Genomic DNA, 20,954 nt, shown 5'->3' on the forward strand with positions numbered 1-20,954 from the left:
CCGGAAGAGAACCCGCCTTCTCATTGGCCGCCCGACCGCGCTGCTAGGGCGGCGGCGGTGTCCTCCCATTGGGTCCCCGCTTCACTTCGGGCAGAATCGGTCGCGCCCGCGGTCGTTCCGTGATTGGTTACGGCCAGCTACAGGCATTCCCGTAACGGCCTCGGGATTGGTTCCGAGCAGGCTCGGGCGTTTCCGTGAGGACCTCGGGCCGGGGGCTCGCGGGCGCGCCGGGTTCTTCGGCCGGGTATTCACAGAGGGCGCTTACGGCCGCTCCGCAGCGTGGGGCGGCGGCGGGCACGGGCGGCTGCGCGGCTTTGGCGCACGCACAGAGCGCAGCGGCGGGAGCCCGGCACGCAGCGGAGGCGGCAGCAGGGACAAAGGGACTGATCGGCAGGAACGGGGAGGGGGGCCCGGCGGGAGACTTCAGCCGGGAGGGCGAGTCCTATGTGCCTTGGGCGCCTGGGGAAGCAGCAGCAAAAGCAACAACCACCGCCAGCGCTCTGAAGCCGGGCTGAGGAGGAGCAGGGAAGCCGCCGCCGTCATGGCCCGTGCCGTCGCCGCCGGTCGCCGCCCGCAGTCCAGCGTGCCCTGCCTGAGCCGCCGCCAGCTGCCCGTGCGGGCGCAATGAGCGGCAGCGCCGCCAGAGCCGCCTCAGCGCCGCACTGAGCAGCAGCGTCAGCGAGCAGCGAGGCCGCCCGGCCGCCTCACCCCCCTCCGCGCGCCGCGGATCCCGCCGCCACCACCGGATCCTATTGCGAGTCGTGGCCTCATCGCCTCCGCTCGGCGGTGCCCCGAGATCCCTCCGCCGGGGAAAAAAATAGTGCCGCTGCCTGCCGCCTCCCTCAGAGGCGAGGGGGAAGGAGAGGAACGGGGAGGGGGGAAGGAAGAGAAGGAAGAAAAAGAAGAAAAGAGAAAAAAAAGAGCTAAAGCAAATAAAGGGAGAGAAAGGCGGCGGCGGCGGGATCGGAGGAGCCGGGCCGCGAGCCTCCGCCCCATGTGACTGGCGCCCGGGGTGGGGGCAGCGAGGCCCAGCGAACCCCCCTCGCTCGGGAGCGGCGCCGGGGGGAGGCGGCTCTCGGACCCACCCGTGCGGCCGGGAAGGATGGTCGTGTGAGGAGCGGGCGGCGTGAGGAGGAGCCGGAGGAGGCAGGAGAAGAAGAAGAAGAAGCCGCCGGGCGACAGGACCGAGAGGGGAGGGGGCTTCCCCGGGGGGGGGAAGGGGGGGTCCCGGCGTTTCATGTGGCGCGTTCCACCCGTCTCCTGCAGCTGAGCGAGCGAGGGAGCGGCAGGCGGGCCCGCCGGGGCGAGGCGGAGGGCGAAGGCAGGAAGAGGAGAGAGGTGATCGCCGTTGGGGCAGAGCGGGAGAGACCATGTCCGGGCGGCCCAGGACCACCTCCTTCGCGGAGAGCTGCAAGCCGGTGCAGCAGCCCTCGGCCTTCGGCAGCATGAAAGTCAGCCGTGAGTATCCTGCCCCGCTCGGGTGGGGGGTGAGGGCCGGGGGGGCTGCCCCCGCCCTTCGCCCGGGCGGGGAGCGGCGAAGGGAGCCCGGCCCCAGCCCCGGCCTCGGCAGCTCCTTTCTCTCCCCTTCCCCCCCCCATTAACCTTGAATAGGCGCACGCCGCCGCTCCTTTCGGGGCCTGCTGGACGGAAAATCCCGGTGGGTTTGTCCTCGTCCTTAGCTCCTGGTCGCTGCCAGCGGCCTCTGGCTCATTAAAAAGCCATTTTTTTCCCCCCTTTGTGAAACGGATTGGGAGCTCCGTAGCCTGTATTTCCTTTTCATTCCTCCCTCCTCCCTCTCGAAAGGAGGAAACGAATTGCGGGCGCACAGGTATGACCGTGACATTCACGTTCATTATGTGCTTTTTTGGGGTTTTTTTAAGCACTCCTGGCTGTGAAGGGGAGAGAGCATGGAAGGTTTTTCCATGCACCCGTAGATCGGGTGTGAGCACCTTTTAGTCCAGCCCATTAAAAAAAAAAAAAAAAAAAAAGGAGGGGGAGGGGAGCTTACAAAAGGTGTCTCTAATATCCTCCAGGCTCTGGTAAAATGCTCAGAAGAAGGCATAAGAAAATGCTTATTTTGAAATAACTAGTCCGTTGGCTCACATGTCAAGCTTGGCATTCCTTTTCCAATTTTCTGATCAGAGGAATATTTTTAAGAATGAGGCCTGTGCTTTATTCTGCACAGGCATGTCAGAAATCGTGCTCAGTGTGTGCCCATTCTTCGTATTCTAGCCGTTGGGGTTAGCTGGTTTATATGAATTAAAAATATGTATTAAATCTGAACAAATGTACAGTGCTAATACAAAAAGGCCCAGTTCTGAGTCACTAAAGGTCAGCTATGTGCTTTTCATACCGAATTTCTTTACTCCTGATTTGAATATGTTCAAATTAAGAACAGAATTGTTCTTCCAGATTCATATGAACAGTGTAGTTTCCAGAGATATCTTCTTTTTTCTTTTGGAGATGCAGGATGACATCTTTCTGGGACCAGGAATGCTCGATATGCATTCCCATTCGATTGATCTATTTGATACTTGTGTAAAGCCACACCTGACACGGCTCTGTGGGTGCATGCCTGCATCCATCGCAGGGGTTTATGTCTTTCATGCCAAAGCACTGGAAGATTGTGAGCTTTTTGACAGATGAGAAATTTTGATGGTTTTTTTGCACTGAAATGTCTTCCGCTGCGGTTGAAGCCTTGAAGGGAGCGTTTGGCTCAGGGGCTGTAGTCCACCTTATATCTGCATGATCAGTGTGCCAGCAGCCCTCGAAAAACCATGGGTGCAGTTAACCCATATTAGCAGCATGACAACATAGGTTTGATCTGGTCCAGCATTAGTATTTATTAAGGATTATTGATCTGTATGGAGAAGAACTGTGGATGACTCCATTTTAATTTACTGGCTTACTTTATGTGCCTGAGGAATGGAAAGCAGGTCTTGTTGATCAGTATTTCTGCAGGTGGCTGTCTAAACCGAGCGAGACCTCAACCTGTCATACTCTGCAACTAAATTTGTCTTATTCAGGCTCTACGGCTCGATTCTTGAAATGTCATTGATGCGATGCTCCTTTCCCGTTTATTTGAGGTCAAAGACTAGACAGATGCTTGCCTGTGAAGAGGGTGCTAACTGATGCAGACTAACAAGTTTGCAAATATGATTCAATCCCAAGTGTATAACACTGAGGGAGAAACAAAGGCCGTAACATAAAGCGCATGCACTTGTGATACCCCCCCAGTCGCTCTAGTCATGTGCTCTTGGTCCTTCTGCTGTCTGGAAAAAAATGTCAGAACAAAGCAAGAGAACCACATTCAAGGATTCTGTGGGAAGTGCAGTTTCTATTTTCAGTTAATCCAGCCATGTACGACAGCCTGGGAAGTTAACTTTTTTTTTTTCTTTTTAAGTGAGAAAAATTCCAGAGTGTCAAAAAAGATTTTATTTTTTTGGTTAGCGGAGTCTTGGTAACATCTTAACACATGATGTAGCGAGCCAGCTATTGCCTGTGTGGAGTGCTTGTGTGGTGAACAGAGAGTTTGGTCGGCTCTTTGATTTTGATATATATTTATAAGCTGATACGTAGTTACATTCTGAGCCCGTTTGAGTTAAAGCTGGGACAAAAGAATCTTTGTGAGGTAGGTGAAAATTGATGGGTTTGTATCTCCTGCGTGGCTGGGACGTCTTTAGTGCCTCTGTCTTGGTTCTGGTGTTTTGGGAGCAAAACCTGACTTGTTTGGTATCAAAACCTCCTTATTTGTAGGGAGGGGTGAAATCAAATGATGAAGTCACTCTAGCTGCAGAGACATCAGAGCAATTGCTTCTCCTGGCTGAGCGCTGCAAGTTACCTAGGAAGGATGGATCCAAGGGATGAGAAAAGGATTAATAGAACGCTGGAGGAGGGTTCATTGTTCGTTGTGTTTCCTGGGAGGAGCAGAACTAGAACCATACTGTGATTGCTCTTCTTCCCAAGGTATATGGGCGAGAAAGAGTAAGCAAGCATTTTTCATCACTTTGCTGTGTAATTTATTAGATTTATCATACTTCGTTCTCAGAAGTTGGTAACTGAATGAGGCCTTGAATGGAAGGATGGGAGATTACCAACAGCTGTTTCTCCTTTGGCTGTTGGGAAAGATGACTTCTCATGCATGCTGCTCTCATTGCTCTGTAAGGGATGTTAGAAGAGTTTTAACATCTCTGCAATAGTAGGAACCCTGAGGCCTTCATGTATCTCTTTCAAGCCATATATCTGTCTTCTGAAATCTGACTATTTTTATTTCTCTATTTATATTTTGGTGGTTCTGAAATCACGCAACCATATGGATTCCTACATTGCAATAGTTCTCAAACAGGTTATTCTTTGTGCGGTTCTGTATTGCTGGGTTTGTAGGATTTCCCTAAACAGAAATAAAGTGTGTGTATTCCTTGTGTTGAGCCTGTCCCTCAAAAGGAAGGAGCTAAGCTTCCAGTTTTCCACCTGCTGATACTATCAACCTGCTCATTAGAGTATGAGAAGAGATAGGAGCTTAAGTTTTCTTTTGTTCTTCACCTAGTTGTTCTTGCATTGCTTCCAGATGTACCTTGTTTCTCAAATGGGACAAAAATAATCCTGAAATATAAAGGATAGTCATGCAACACATGACCAAAAATATCTGTATAAAAATAGAAGTCTCAAAGTTTGCAGTTTGAGAATTTTCATCTAATGACTGTAAAATTGATTTTTTTTTTTTCCCTTCTCTGAGCTTCTGGGAAATAAGTGTTTCAAGAAACACCAAGTCCTTGTAACTATAGCCAATTGTCTTGATGGTCTGCAGTAAATAATGTCTTGGCTAACACTTGCCATGAAGAGCTTTTTGCTCCATGTGTGAGTGTCGTGGGTCTGTAATTGGTTATGCAGAATCTGTCAACTTGGAGGGCAAGGAAGGCAATTTTATTTGCTGTAGCTAGTTCTGATGTTGAACGCATACTCTTGGTTGCAAAATCTAAAGGACAATCTTGTAATAATTCATTTTGGACTCTGTGGAAGAATGTTACAGTGGTGCCAGACTTGGGGTTTGTTGAAGTTTTTCTTTTCTTCTTGGATTCACTGGGTTTTTGCTGTATTGTAAAATCTCCTGAAAGCACAATAGCTTGGTGAGCCTATATTGCTGTGTATTGTTCACTCAGAGCGTGATGGCTCCTTAAAAGTGGTTCATGAAGGAATAAAGTCTGTGAGTTTGTTGCTCTCTTAGTAGCTATTCCACAAGCCAGTACATAAAAGTGACTGCTTTTTAGGTAGCAGTGGTGTCTAGGTGACAGTTTAATTTAATACTTTGTGGTGTCCAGGTAGGTGTGTGGGAAGAGCCTTGGTAAAGAGCACCCTGGGCACCTTCAGCGAGAAGGAATGAGTGGGGCTGTTGAAACTGGCAAAACGATTGAGATAATACCACCTGGTGTTTCTCAACCTAGTTAGGGTAGGGCCCTCTCTATTGCTTTGATAGCAGTTTCTGCCTAATTGGTTTCTGAAACTGAAAGCTGCCCATCCTGCTTTCCTTGCTGGAGAGAGGAAAATCACTCCCTTCCAGGAGCCTGCTGAGCGTTATGTGTCTGGCCGTCGCTCATCCTAGCCCTGTCCAGCTTTCTGACTGCTGCTGGGTGAGCAGCTTTCCTCATTCCTAGACTCGAAAAGAATGCACCAGGGGGGTCAGCTAATGAATGTGTGTGCCTGAGTGAAAAGTGTTTCATGTTATAGTGCCCCAAAGTTGTGTGTATTTCTTGTTGAAAAGGAGTAGAACTGTCTGCTGTACTTAATTCTAATGCTGACAGACTCTTTCCTCTTTATTCATACCATTAGGTAGCTGTGCATTCTATCTCTCTTCGGCACATTTCCTCTTCCCCTCTTGTATTACCCCTCGATTCATCCTCCGTATTTCCTAGCAAAATTGGAACTGTCTTGTTCACCTGTTTTTACACAGCTGTGGCTTGTGGATTATGTCCCTTGCCTGTATGCATTCTGGCTCTGCTCTGGAAGTTGTTGTGTCACTTCATCTGTTAACTTGATAGGGCCTTGTAGGTATCACAAAGCAGTGGCAGGCAGATAAGAAAAGCTGAAGACCACCCCACAGCCTAAAGAGTTTCCCTCTACTGTCCCGAGAGAGTTCTTTAATTTTCATGTATTCTATCTTTAAGAGCTGTTTTAGATAGAACATAAAGGACTTTTCCAGTGTTGGTGTTTAGTTTACTCATCACAGATCTTCACAGTGATACAAATCTGTGGGATATTGGCTGTTGCTGTTCCCTCACCCCATGCTCTCTCTTAAACTGGATGGATGGGTGAAGAAGATTCTGAAAGCCTACAGGGTATCTGTGTGCAAAAAGCCTGCAGTTAAGGCTTTGTGCTGTGATCAGCTGTAGCCTTTTCTGAAATTAATTAATGCTAAACCCCTTGATTATTTGAATGCAATAGCTAAAATGCGTGTGGTGCTTGGAGAACACTTGGAGCCTCTTGGTTCAGGCTGTTGGAGTATTTTTGTTTTAAATGACTGAGTCCCATTTTAAATTGAAAGGTCTGTTACCTGTGAGTTTCCAGAAATTTCTATAGACAACTTAAAAACTTGAAAATTTTCTGAAGTTCTCTGCTTTTTGATTAAATTTTTTTTTCAACTTTACTCTGAGGACTTTTAGTCACCCATAAGCTAGTGTGGGAAGTGCTAAAGTGGCTGTCTCCTGTAGCAGTGATATGGCTGGTGGAGTTACTTGGCTGCTTTCTGAATTTAATGAGCATCAGCCCAGAGCAGCCTTGAAAGACAAACAAAACTTTTAAAGTCAAGCAACTAGAGAAAGGAGATTATTGAAAGTTTGAATGCCTCACAGAATACCAAAGTCCATGTGAAATCAAAAAATTTGTCTTTCCAGAAAGCTGCACAAATAGGTGCTGTTTTATTTAAGTATAAATGCCAATTATAACATTTACAATGTGACAAGAGAAGATACTCTTTCAGCCATAAAGGCTCAAAACCCGTAGAGTGCTGTACACGTCAGACCCCCTCTCTTCAGCTGTAAAACCAGGAAACCCCTTGTCACTTCTCACCCCATAGAAGTTGTTTCCGAAGTGCTGCGTACTGCCATTGGGGGAGGTGGAAGTTTGGAGGCATAATGGTCTATGGCACTTTTTAGTTTTGAATTGATTTAAAATGTACCTGTTTGAGTGCACCTTAGCAGTCTGATCTAGAGGCAATAAAGGTGTGAGATGTGGTAGGAAGATGCAGGTCTGTGAGAAATGGATACAACATTATAGTTAAGCTCAGATAGCTGTTCCTGTCAGTGCTGCTGTATCTCATTAAACAGAAGCCTAAAATGAATCTCTACCTGAAGCTTTTGCAAACTGGATTTGGATGACAACTGTTTATTTTCACCACCTCTTCAGAATCCCTCCTGCCCCCATAGGTAATGGCTTACCATGCCATAGAGAGAGGGTCATTATTTAAGTGTAGTCCTAAATACAGTAAATTAAGACAGTGCATGTTTGACTCAATCCTCTGTCCTATAACACTGCTGCTGTGTGATGTTTTGTCAGGGCAGTAGGAGAAGTGAGATGATGGTATTTCAACAGAAATCTGTGTTGGAGACCTTACTGAAAGCAGTGCTATATCACTCTCTGAGAACTGTCAAAAATGTGGATGCCCAGAAGTCATACTGCTGTGCCTCTAAAAGAAGTGGACAGTGATTTTTCTTGTATGTTCAGTGCTATCAAAGAATCTTTTCATTAGGTGCTCTTGCCACAGATGACTTGTCTGTTGTTCAGAAAAGGAAATAAAGCAAAGCAGTTCACTCTGTACTTTTATCTCTTGCAGACGGGAAGTAGATCTAAGCATTTAAGGCAATTTGTGTTCTCACCTAGTCTGTCTTATAATGGAAGAAAGGAAAGTGGTAAGATAGCTTGTCAATGTCAAGAACCCAGGGCTTTTTCCTTTTTTTTTTTTTTTTTTTTCTTTTTTTAAAGCAAAAGCCATACAGCAACAGCTCCTTCTGAAGGGATGGCTCCAGTCCTTGCCAGGAGCTTTGCTGCATCTCTGTAGCAGGGACTTTTTATTTTCTGGCTTGGCCTCATCAGCTGAGGGAAGGGCTGTTAACTGTATATCAGTACCAGTGCTTCCTGCACAGGTACTTGATAGGCAATGTGCTGGATGAAAGTGGGTTGCCAGATACCTTCTATATTTATTAATTTATAGATGATTTTTGGGGTTTCTGTGTGGGTGATATGGAGACTGGTTTCCTGAAGGAATAACAGTGTGGGGCTGCAGTGGGCCTTGGTGCCTGCCACAGGAAATTCACTTTAGCTTGCATGGAAGTGAGAACACACAGCTAAGAAAAATACAGCTTTATTGCTTTGTAATATGTCTGAATAGGGCTGAGGTTCTCTTTCTTTGAAGGGTGTAATGACCAATGTAGCCTTGCTGAAAGTATTTTTGTGTCTGAAAAAATTCTCTTAAACTTGATATATCACAGGAATGTGTAGCAGTGTAGTTACATTGCTTGACGTGTCTCTTCAGGCAGTTGGACAGCTTTGGAGAAACATTTTAGTAGTCCAAGTGCTTGACAATAGATGATCATAATAAGAGACCTGCTGATCAAAAGGGAAAAGGAAGATATTTCTCATTCATATCACTGGATAAGCAATGCTACAGAGGGTGTATGGGACTTGGAAATACTGGTCCTGCACTGTGCTGTTGTGTGTGCATGGGGCTAAGTATTTGAGTGCAGCTGCAAAAATTGCCAGTCTTTTAGGTCAGGGCACTTAGAAGGAGAAAAGTTGGGTGTTGGCTCAGAAGTTACAACCAGAAGGGAAGCAGCAGCTAAATTTTTCCAACCAAGGCAGACTTCTTACAGCCACATCATCTCTTTTGACTTTTGTAGTGGGAATGTAATTCTTGTCAGATACAAGCCCTGTTGTTCAGAGTAATATCTTTTGCCAGGAATGCAGGCAATTGTTTAATTTTCAGACAGGCCAAGAATATGTTTTGCAGAAAGATAAACTGTGACTGTTGCTGCAGAGAAGAATTTGATTTTTCTTGCTGTGTAGAAAGAAACTATTTAGTCACAGTTGATAGTACCAATCTGGTTTTTTGATTCACACCCTCCTGTAAACATTTACATAGAGCATACAATGCTATTTGTACCCCATCTCATCTGCTTAGTTGTTTTAAGTATGTATTTTGAAAAAGTAGCACAAGAAATTGACCTGTATGAGTGGGTTTCCTAGAGGGAGGAAGGGGTCACAAATGCATCAGCCTAAATAACCGGAATATTTGGTTGTGGGCCAAGTAAACGTGAATCATTTGGCACAGATCTGTATCCCTGTGAATGAAGCCCATAGCCATAAATGTATTTCCCCAATTTGTGGGGTTCAGTTTTAGCATCAGAAAAAATGTTTTGTGCCTTGCTTAGAGAACAAAAGCTTTCTGGCAGGGCAAGATCTCTGCAGGTGAGTAGATGGAATGTTTTTTCTTTCTACATGCAATTGCTCAATTGAAACCTAAAGAAGCGGAAAATGGTGTTGTCCTGGAAAAGATCATATCTGTTGACCATTTCACTTCTAATCTTGGAGTCTTTCTTGTGATTGTGTGTACTGCCTTAGGAGGCATGGGTGTGTATAGTATCATGAACCATAGCATTTGCAAGTTAATGTTTTTTTCTGTGCTCCTCAGAAAATGGAGAAACCTTTCTAATCAAATTTCAGTTTTAGAGACTTTGGAATAGATTTACCAAAATTGCTAACTATATTTTAGTAAGCACAATGGATTGCAGAGCTGATCTGAGTCTTAGTTTTAGAGGCCCATGGAAAGCTAGGTGATTTTTTTTTTTTTCTGTTTGTCTGGGTTTTCTAGTGGAACAACTACTGTACTAGAAATAAAAGCATGAGGTTTATGTGGAGTGGGAGAACTTTGCTATTCCAGAAATTGTGGACCCAAACTTCAGATGATACTGCTCAGTGAGAGAGCAGGGAGAGCTTTAATTGCAACTCCCAGAAAAAGGTACTGTCAATTCTAGATTGAAGTCAACTTTAAACTTGCTCTTCCTTGATCAGTGCAGTGGGCATGAGTTGGTTTCTTATTCAAGTGGCATGGGGATGGCTGTTGAGTTTGATGGACTCTTTGCATGTGTGAGTGAAGTTCACCATTAAGAATGTCTGAGTGTCATTCAATCAATCAGAGCATGCTTTAGAAATTTATTTGGCTTAATGAACAATCTTGTTAGGGTAATGAATGCTGCCAAATCTGCAAGTCTCTTCTATTGCATAGTAAACTTAACTTCAGTGGGCTGAAGCTTCTCTTCAACTAGAGTCACTGACTTTCAGTGTCCATGAAAGCTGACAAGGTTCAAGCATGACAAGTGACATGGGATCTGTGACAGCAAAAGAATGGCAGCTGTTTTCCCAGGTGGCACACTGGAAATGCCTGTGGGATTTTGGAGACAGGTATAGATATTCATGAGGCAAAAAGCAACATTTTCTGTTGCTGTGAATGCCTTGGCTTTAGGCCATAACTTGTGGACTTTTTTTTTTTTTCCTAATAACCTGGGTTATTTTTTCAGTGGTAAAATTTGAGCAGTTCATTATTGACTGTAAATATTTATTGGAATGGGCCAACTCTAAAAGGAAATAGTGCAGAAATGTTTATGCTGTGTCCATAACTTTTAATAATTACGATACTTCAGAAATACTTATTGAAACAATGACACTGCCTGCATTTCATAATATCTGGTGAAACCCTAATTTTTATTACCTTGTGGCATAATTACAAAGCAAATTTTTTCTAGAGTTAGTTTAGGAAATACAGTATCTACATATGCCTTTTAGTTTTTTTGTTTATTCAGACATTGTGGGAATGGACTTTTTTGTTTATTTTGTCCCTTTTAAGTGAAGAGCAAGTGGAATTATGGAGGAGTCCCTGGCAGACTAGTTCAACATCAGTAGATTCTAGCTGAGAAAAATAATGGTAAATTGTCCCCTAGCAGCTGCTTTTACTCTATTACTTTTTATGTATATTTGAGTATAGAGAGGCACACACATATGCGTTGTCAGAAATATGATATGGAGGGGAGGAGCTGATGTAGAGTCCTGAGATCTGTAATTTAAACCTAGGCCACATGTGAAGGCTTCTGCTTTAAAGCCTTTACAGACTGCTCTGCATTTATGATTGCAAAAGTTTATCTTTTCATGCAAAGGTGCTGATGGTATTCTTGTCTGAGTATCTGGGAAGACTGGTAAGAAGTAGGTTTTAACTTGCTTACTTTGGTTACTCACACTCAGTGCACAATCTTCTGTGCTGTGGTGGTTTCACCTCTCCCTGCGTTCTTGTGCACTGCTGTGCTTCCAGTGAAATCCCAAAGTCATGGTGCACTGGGGTTTGCTGCTGTATGGGTTTGTCTGCAGAGGTCAGCTGCCCTCACCTAGTACTTTTAAAAGTACACTTTATTCAGTTCAGACTTAAGATATGCTAGTGGGGGGGAAAAACCCCAAAGCCAAGGCTGGTAGGGTTGGCATCTCTGTCTGGTGTGCAAAATGTTTTTCTGGGAGATATGAGGAAGAAGTGTACGGAAAATATATGAGTACATTAAGTTGTAGAACCAATGCAGGGTGTTCTGTGAAGTAAGGAGAACAAAGTGTTGATGGGCAGGACTCAGCTTTCTCAAAGACTGCTGTACCTAGGATGTTACAATTTTGCTTTGAGACTATAGATGCAAGTTCTTCTGACTGTATTTGAAAGCCCCGTGATCTCTAAGTATAGTAGACAATAAAGGCAAGTATTTCTAAAAGTGCAGTTAATGTCCAGGATTTTGTCAGGAAAAGTAGTTAATAATGGGATAGGGAATTTGTCTGCAGATGAAGAGGAATAATTAGCTTTCATCTGACACTGAAGAGAGCAGATGTTCATGAATTCCTGGAGATTTGTTTGTTGAAATCCATTGAATTTCTCTGGACATCTCTTATGCTGTTTAACTTTGATTTCTTATTTAGTCGGTGTTAATATGAAACCATCTCATACTTAGGAAACATATAGTGAGTCAAATAGTGATTATTTGACCATTTTTGTTTTCTACAACTTCTTCAATCCTGATATAAAGGGTTATTCTGTGTGTGGAAACAGCTTTGCCATATATATTATTCGTTTTTGTGCTTAGGTGGAAAGTAAGTCATTAAATATACAACTATGTCAAAGTACCTTTCCCTCATTTAAAAATGAAAATACAGAGAGCTAGTGCAATAATTCTAGCATTCTACCAGATTTGTAGATTCTATCTGAAATGTTCTCCTTGGTGAAACGTACCGCTTTAGATGCCTGTGGGTAGACTATATAGAGTGTAACTCTTTAAATGTGAAAAGTAGAGTGAAACTATAGTGACATTATTGGAAACTGTGCAGTCTGACTTGAGAGCTGGTGTTCCTACTGAAAGTTCAAGAGTGTATTTTCTTCAGTAGGACACAGAAAGATAGGCTGGTGCATTTGTGAATCACTTTTGCTTCAACTTGGCATAGGGTTAAGAAAAAAAATACTCCTTTGTGCTACTAGCATAAATAGCTGAAAATCTCCAGAAGTTGTTAAAAAATGCCCTTTTAAAAATATGGTGCTATTCAGATTCTTAACAAGTGACCCATCCCATGGCTGCTCTTTGAAGAAAAGGATATGTAGACCACATAAATGAAACCTCTTAAGAGGAGATCAGCCATGGATTGTGCTGGTAAATGGAGTCAGCTATGTGGTATGAAAGTGCTTGTTTAAAAACACATCATCCACTAAAACCTTCAAATGTCTACTTTTATGGAATACTGTTAATTTTTTTCCTCCAGTAATTTTGTCACTGCATCATTTTCATTTTTTTGGCTTTATACGTCTGAGAGCTCTTTGTTCCCTTAGACTGATGTTGGATATGGGCAACAACATGCAGTGCTGGAGAACTGTGTAATTTATTGTTAGGTAAAGTTACTGACTGTGCTTCAAATAGATGGCATGTATATATATATATAATAGATGGCATGTATATATGTATTTATATATATTCAAATTTAAGGTATGTCTCTGTATTCATACCTCCTGTTAATGGCTTGGATGTTATTCTCTTGGGTGTTTGTTTATGGCAGCTGTCAAAGACAGGAAAGTGGATTAGGCAATGCCTTGATCTGACCCAGTATGTCTGTTCTTACAAGTGGCATATCTTTATAATGTATATGCTCACTTTCACACTCTTAACTATTTTATATATCATGGCAGAAAATAGGACTTTTTTTGTCTAAGAATGGGTCTGCAGCCATTATAGAATAAATATTCCTTTGAAGTTAGTCAAGACTTCTGTCAAAGCAGAAGGATGTGCAGAACCAGGGGTTCTGCGGTTTTGTTTCATGTAGTAGTATTTTTTGTTTGTAGCTGATCTAAATAAAATTTCTAGACTTGGGATTGCATTCCTGTCAGAGGCACTCCAAAGACTAAAGAGCAAGAGTTCAAAATGATCTTGACAAAGTGGTACCCTAAGTAGGATGAAATGTAGGAGGGGCTGATGTCATCTGTTACTCTTCACTAAGTTTTGATAGTGCAGATTTGACTGTGCTGGTAACAGGTTTTAGGGTAACTGGGTCTGTAGGAGATCTGCAAAGAATCTGGAGTTAGATATTTGCACGGTGGCCATGATTCAACAGATGCTGGACAACCAGCAAATCTTTTATTGGCTGTATTGATGGCAGTGTCATGTAAAATGCTTGGAGTTAGCCTTCTTACTTCTTGACAAGCCAATCAGCTAAAGTTAAAGTACAGCATCTGGTTTTGGTATTGTACTGGGAGAAGAATAGTTGCAGGCAAAGGAATGTGGTCAGAGGTCTAGAAAAGGAGCTTTAGGGGAAAATGGAAAGCACTTCAGACGTTTGGTTTTTTTAAATTTCTTTTGATAATATTCTTTCAATACATAAAAGATAGCTGGAAAGAAAAGAGAAAGCTGTTGTCTTCCCTACTGGAAATGAAACAATTTGCGGGCTTAAACTGCAGCAAACATTTACTAAGGTTGTTGAGTCAACTTTTATGAACAGGAGCACTGGAATAGATTAGGAAGGCTGTCAGATTCCCAGTAGTGCCTGTTTGAAAAATGAAGATGTTTTGCCAGGTAGTTTATATATAGAAGTTTGGAGAGGTTTTAATTAAGACAGCCTGTAGTCCCTTATGGAATTATTTTGTGTCATTCCAGTTATTTCTGCATGGTCTTGGGATGAATTTCAGTTACAGCATACTGATCCTCTTCCTTCTCCCCTTGGGACAAGGTAGCCTTGTGTTACTGGCAGCTTGCTGGCAGTTACTGGATGTGGAGATAAGAGTTCCTGAAACTGGCCACAGCTTTAACACCAAAGCAAACTAGGTTGGCTTAGAGAGGTCATCTAGTCCAGTCCCCTTGCAATGAGTAGGATCATCTTCAACTACATCAGGTTGCTCAGAGTCCTGTCCAATCTGGTTTTGAATGTTTCTAGAAATGGGGCATCCACCACCTTTCTATTCTAGTGTTTCCCCACCCTCATTGTTTACAAAAATCTATTTAATATCTAGTCTCATAGAGCTTCCTTAGTCTTGTAATTTAGGTAAATGTACTGTATTTGGAAAAGCAGTCAGTGAGTATTTTTAGTTAGAGGCTTAAATCTGCTCTGAATTTCATTTTTTGATACAAGTGCTGTCAAATGAAAGCTTGCTCTAGTTTGGTAGTACTGTACTGCATTTGAGGACCACAGACTTTCTGTGGGGGATTTCTAGATCTTGCTTCATGTGGGTCCTGAGAAAAACAATGCTTTCCTTCAATTTTTCATCCTGTGGTTCTTGCTTCAACACAAAAGAATTTAGTGCAAGTCAAGAACTGCTCAGAGCTTCAGGCAGAGACCAAACTGCAGTAGCTGCATAGGGACTAAGCTTATGTTAGGGATGTCTATCTACTCCAAACAACTTAAGGGTGTATTGCTTTGGTGTATAGTGCCAGTGCAAGAAGAATATCCATCCATTAATACATAACTACTGTCTATTCAGAGCAGTTGCTTTAGTTCTAATTTAATAAAAAGACAAGTCTTCAAAGATTGTGTGTATAAACTAGATGTTGCATAGAACACAAACCAAGAAAGAAAACACATTCTTGGTCTTGGACATTTGTGAAGTGTAGATAGTTGTATTATTTTCATTTTGTTAGTTCAAAATTCAAAGATTTGAAGTGGACCTTAAAGTGTTGCGTTTTTTTGTCACTTTTTGCTCTAATTTTTTAAGGCATTTAATTGACCTATGCATAGCTTTTTGGCAAGTAAGATGGATGTGTGAAGCTGTTAAGTGCAGAGTTCTCATGTGAGAAACTATAGATGCTTTAGGGCAGAAATGATCATCTGTATTGGTATGTGATTTCCCTTTTGATGCAGAAGCTTTGACTAGAACTAAACAAATGATTTTTCTGTGCCTTGCAAGGCTGTAGTCCTAATTTGTACACATGTGAAGTTACTGTGGAAAGTTGGAATCCTGAACTGTAAATACAACTAAATTGTAAAATTCTGTTGATTCCTTGCTTCCACATTCCATATGACTTTGAATATGAAAAAATAAATGTCAAGTTAGTGCTTTTTCCTTTTATTCTGCTCAAATAAGAGAAGAAATGATAACCTAGCAATCTTACGCCACAGTCCTCCTAAGGTACAGTAGTAGTCCTAAATGCCCTTAATTTTTCCCTCTTTCATGTCTTTGGCTGATGGAAGGCTTAGAAGGTTGGCTGTGAGTGAGTCTCTTGCTGGTGCTTGGCTTAAGGCTGTTCCTAGTGTTTGGTCTGACTTTGACATGCACAAAATAGCCCCATCTCTTAGATGGCATAGACTGTCGGGGCGTGCAGTTCTTTTTTTGTCTGCAGCTGTCATTATCTGAATGATGGAAGAGTTTACAACTTGTGTATTGTGGAAAAGTTGTTCCCCTTCCCTGTTGATAGCTATGAGAGACTGGGATGCTTCTGCTTCTGACATTCTTCAGCTTCAGTGCTGTGACAGTGATAAGAAGTCAACAAAATAACCTGGCATCAGAAAACGCAGCGAGGAAAGAAGTAAGGTAGAGCCTAACCAAGTGGTCTTTTTGGGTTATGGGAACCATTCAGATTATTTAAGTTCTTTGCAAATGAAGCTTCAAAGTAAGTAATAGCAATAAAATTAAATTATTAAGTCCCTTCTCCTCCCTGAGTTTGGTTTTGAGTTCGGGATGCATTAGATGAGTATGAGGCAGTTGATAAGCTAGCTGAAATTTTAAGTGCAGTTCTTATCATTGAAGTACTTTTCTTGTGAGAAGAAATTGAGAAAAGTACTCATGCCTTCCCTTCCATATTTGTAAAATACTAGTAACTTGTCTTCATGTTTAAAGCCTCCTCTGGTTTAAATGGTCACATGTCACTTTCTTGGTCCTTTACATTTGTTGTACTCAGTATCTGTGCTTGAAACTACAGGGAACCACAACTCTGGAATGGAATTCTCTGGAAAATGTTGATTTTACTGTTTGTAATGCCAGAGTTCAGCTGATGTTACACACCCAAGTAGGGCTTTTTTTTGTGAGTTTCAGTTCTGTGCAAATATGTTTTACAAATACAAGGATGTTTTTTGAGAGAAAAGAGTAAGTGGAACAGCAAGCTTGAAAATGGGTTTGGTTTAAAGAATGCATTAATGTACCTTTGGTTTAAATAAAGAAAGCAGTGAGAATCTGGAGTTTCAAATCCTACCAGTGTCTTAAATATGTTTTTTGAACAGAACTTTTTTGGATACTGGCTTTGTACTTTTTTAGAGATGGTGGTAGAAGCATATGCAAGTGGGCTAAGTTTCCAGATTTGGACTAAAATTGGTGTGCAGATCAGTGGATCCAGCTGGGAAGTTTTTAATTAAGCATGCTAATTAAGTCATGTGGTGTACCCAAAAGCAGTGCTTTGTTACAGGGGAGAAGAACAGTTTTCTTGGCGGTGAATGAAGGAGAACTACTTCATTGAGGCACTCTTCTAACTCTGCCAGTGGGAAGAAAATGTGAACTCTAGAGTCACTCAAGAAAATTTGAGTACAGGAGTAAAATTTATATTCTTCTTATTTTGCTGCATCTTGCCTTTTTCTCTTTTTAAACAGTCTTTAATATGGGACAAATTCTCACTTCTGCTAATATGAGCAGGAATGGTCCAGTGGCCATGAATACAGGTGTCTTAGAAATAACATGCTGTGGAGAGTCCATATGCTGAAATCCTGGACAAGGTTCTGCAAAAGGATGGTGGTCTGACTGGGCCGTGTGAATAGTATAGCTGTAGATGTAAGTGGTTGTGGTTGGTGTTCTGCAGTGGAGACAGGGAAATGGGTGGAGTTGGAGTTGCTGCTGCTGAGGACACATGCAGAGCACTAAACACCCACCTGATTACTTGGGCCTCACAAAAGAGGAGCTCAGTCTGGAGCACGAGCTGGGATATCAGGGGAAAAATGAAGTGGGAGGTGAAACTCATGATCTTTGTCTTAACTTGAGCAAAATAGTCAGAGATGTAAATGGTATTTTTTTTTCTCTGTAAATACTATGCGGGCAGAGTGAGCAAACAATTACTGCTTTTATTTCCCTCAAGTACACTGTTTGTGTAAAAATAAGTGCACTGAAGCTACAAAAGGATGTATTTTTCTGCTTAAATGTCTCTATTTTTTGTTCTCCCCACCCAAGAGAAAAGATTTTTTAGAATGTCTTTCCTCTAGAAAAATTATGACAATTAAAGACTTGTCTTGATTGACTATACACCCAGGGGTATACAATATAGCATACTTCAGTAAGAAGTTGCTGGACTTGGGAACCTAAAAGATATTTTTCCCTTTTCTGCTTATTATAAAGTTAGAGCTGATAAGTTTTTATGATTTTATAGCACCATCAACATAACACTCAAAAAGCCAACCTCAGACTGGCTGAGAGGGACGTTCTGGCATATATGGAGATATCCTTTGTTGTGGCTTGAAGAGAAAGCCTTGGTTGCTCTTGTTAAAGAACAATTGTGTGCCTTCATCCAGACCAATAAAGTGGCTGGAATAAAGCTAAAGTGAATAAATAGAAACATTCTAATTTAGTTATTCATGAACATGTATGAAATGTTTCTTTGTGGCTAATAGTAGCTAGAACAGCCATGTAGCTTTATCAGATGTTGAATTGTCTTGACTTGCATTGGGTTTAGGAATTTTCTGTACCAGCAGACTTGTTTTCCAGTTTCTCTCCTGTTTAGGATTTGAGACCTGTACAAAAAAGCATTTTGTCTGTAGGATAATAGCAACTTTCCTCCTGAATTTTTGCCATTAGGAGAAAAGAAGTAAAATAAACTCTACTCTGTATTGAATTTATCTGATTTATTCAGGTTTTCTGCCGTTCTTTAAGAGGCATTAATATCTTTTGCCATTGCCTCCAGCATATTAGGAATGCTCACATTATCTGTGAGGGGAATCCCCTTCTCATTTTTAGTCCCATAACTAACAATGTTCTGGTTGTAATCCAAGTTAGGGACTGAACGAGTAAGGAACATAGCTCACTTGAAGTTTAAGTTGCTTTTTGCTGTCACCATTTGTGCAGCCTGGTTTGAACTTGGATTATTTGACATTTAGAGAGGAGTTGGATGTAGTGTCTGACACAAGAGAATGTACTGGCTGGTACTGCTTGTTAAGATGTATTGGAAACCAGGTTGATTTGAAAGTACTGTAGGCATGCCTTGCCTTCTGAATCTTAAGGTATTACAGTTAATTTTCTGTGGAATTCCTGAGATAAATGGAGTTATACCATTAGAACAGTCAGTGTGACATCAGTGTGACAGCTTGGATTTTTAAATTCAGTTTAAAATTGAATTTACTCCAATTCTCCAGGTGTATTGGAGAAAAATGTGGGAGAATACCTAGAAGTCATAATTTAATTTTGGGTTTTGGTTGCTTTTTTTTGATGGGATTTTTTGAGTAGAGAGAAAGTACATGTCAGGTGTTGTGCAGAAGATCCTTAACATAATTTAAGCCTTATAAATGAAGGCAGTTAGATAAAGTTAGTTGAGTTCTATTTTAAACACAATTTTACTTTTCCATCCAATCTTTTCTTTAGTGATTTTTTGTTTGGTTGGTTTTGTTTTGTTTTTTTTTTTCTTGTTAGTAATAAATTTTTAAGTGCCTCTTTTCACTTTTAGTGAAACAATATATTCTGGTTGTGGATAGAAGAGTTCTTTCTCTGATCTTCTTGACCTGTTTTCTCAAAGGATTTTGTGAAGGGAAAAAAATTGCAACTAAAACTGGTTTTGGTCAGAATGCCTCACCTATTTCCACTTACTGTTCTCACGTCCCTGACCTACTAACAGCAAAACCTTTTCTGGAAAGTTTTTTGTTTTGCAGCATTGGTCAGAAATCTTGGACGAGTTAAGATTGTTAGTGTTGAATGTGGTTTGCTGAAAATTTGTTTTCTAATGCTTCTGCAGGTGAGAAGGTTCATCATGATACATGCCCAAACAAGAACAACAATAATTAATTTTGGCACGGAGTTAACTCTGATCAAGTAGTAAAGCATCAGTACAGTTAGTGCTGTTTCCAAGCATAGGTAGCCTTGATGAGCTTTTGTTTGGATCATGACTCTCTAAACTTTTCTTTATTTCAAGTTCGGTTGGACTTGGATAAAAGTGCATGCAAGTGTCTGCATATCATGTTTTATTTATTTTTAATGTAGTGTTGAGATGTGCCAGTTTATGTTTTTATTAAGTATTTTTTCTTCTCTCTGACTCTCGTGCCATGATTCTTCTGTATTGAACATTTTGGCTAAACTCATAGTTGTTGGTTTTGTTGAGGTTTTTTTTCTTTCTCCAAGTGACATTTCTTAACACAGATAAGCACAACTTTAAAGGAGTCATTGCAAGGAATTTCTGTTTCTGTTATGTTCCTTTGGTAACTTGGAGTGTGTTGTCCTTGGACATTTGAGCTTAGTGCCTAAACCAGTCTGGTGACAGTGTTGCTTGTTGCTGGAACAGAGACCTGCCTCTGATCCTACAAAATACTACCAGATATGTGGCATTGGGAGGACCTACCATGAGGACACTGAGCTCTCGCTGTAAATTTGCCTGTTCCATGACAATAACATGCTTTTTTGTTCCTATCAAGTAGTCCAAAGTTTAGTTCGCTTTGTTTATAGCAGATAAAAAGAAACTGTGATACATAAAAATGAAGCACCAGTTTAATATGCTCTTTGAGGATGTTTCTGCTCTCTTCCTTATTGTCAAACTTTAACTCTGCAGGCAGTGAAATTAATTGTATTTACAAAGTAATCACTTGGTTATTTGAAGTAGCTTGATCACTGCAGGGTTGAAAAGAAGTTTGCTCAACTCTTGGCAGAACCTTGCAAAAACTTTTATGAAGCCTGGCAAGTCATGTCTTCTGGTTATGAGGTGTCAGCCTCTTCCAGTGCTGTCACATGTAGTTTATAGCCGGATGTAAACAGCCTTGAACTTCTAAACTCTGGCTTAAAGGCTTCTTGTTTGTTGTGTGGCTTTTGGTTTTTTTTCTTTTTTTTTTGTAAAAACCAAAATGCTTAGCCTTTTTGATGTAGAACCATCTGGTTTAGTTCACCAAACCTGCAGGTGTAATCTGAGGTGCTGAGGCGTGTAAGTTGCTGCATATATCTGAGGGTGATGTTCCACCTTGTAGTGAGGCCATAAAATAACCACAGTCACAATGAAGGTGGGAAATTTTGCATTTGAATTTTGGGTGTGGCCAACTGTGGCTCTCCTTGGTTTCCTCTCACTGCTAGTACGTTTCTTGCTGGTGTATTCAGAAAGAGGAATTGAGGTAGTTTTGCCTGTGTCTGTCTTTAATATGTGAATTCAACTTAAATGATTATCTGCGCTCCAGGAATGGAACTGTTTGGCCTAATTTTGTAAGTATGCTTTGCCCTTTATGTGCTGACAAACTGGGCTCTCAATCTG

The 20,954-nt window shown here is 41.7% G+C and overlaps 1 protein-coding gene across 2 annotated transcripts in view; it reads left to right on the forward strand.

The window, feature by feature from the left end:
• The first annotated feature begins 1,220 nt into the window (after nt 1-1,220).
• The window catches only part of GSK3B (glycogen synthase kinase 3 beta), a 148,790-nt gene continuing 129,056 nt past the window's right edge, over nt 1,221-20,954 (forward strand). Inside the window, exon 1 of one of the 2 annotated variants that reach the window (XM_085070323.1) lies at nt 1,221-1,458. In XM_085070323.1, coding sequence (XP_084926449.1) covers nt 1,371-1,458 — 88 coding nt within the window. In that variant the 5' untranslated portion in view covers nt 1,221-1,370. The remainder of the gene's footprint in view (nt 1,459-20,954) is intronic. The other variant, XM_085070331.1, reaches the window with a different exon arrangement.

This window comes from Lichenostomus cassidix, chromosome 1, assembly GCF_008360975.1.
Source record: "Lichenostomus cassidix isolate B80296 chromosome 1, HeHo_3.0, whole genome shotgun sequence".
Taxonomy (NCBI): domain Eukaryota; kingdom Metazoa; phylum Chordata; class Aves; order Passeriformes; family Meliphagidae; genus Lichenostomus; species Lichenostomus cassidix.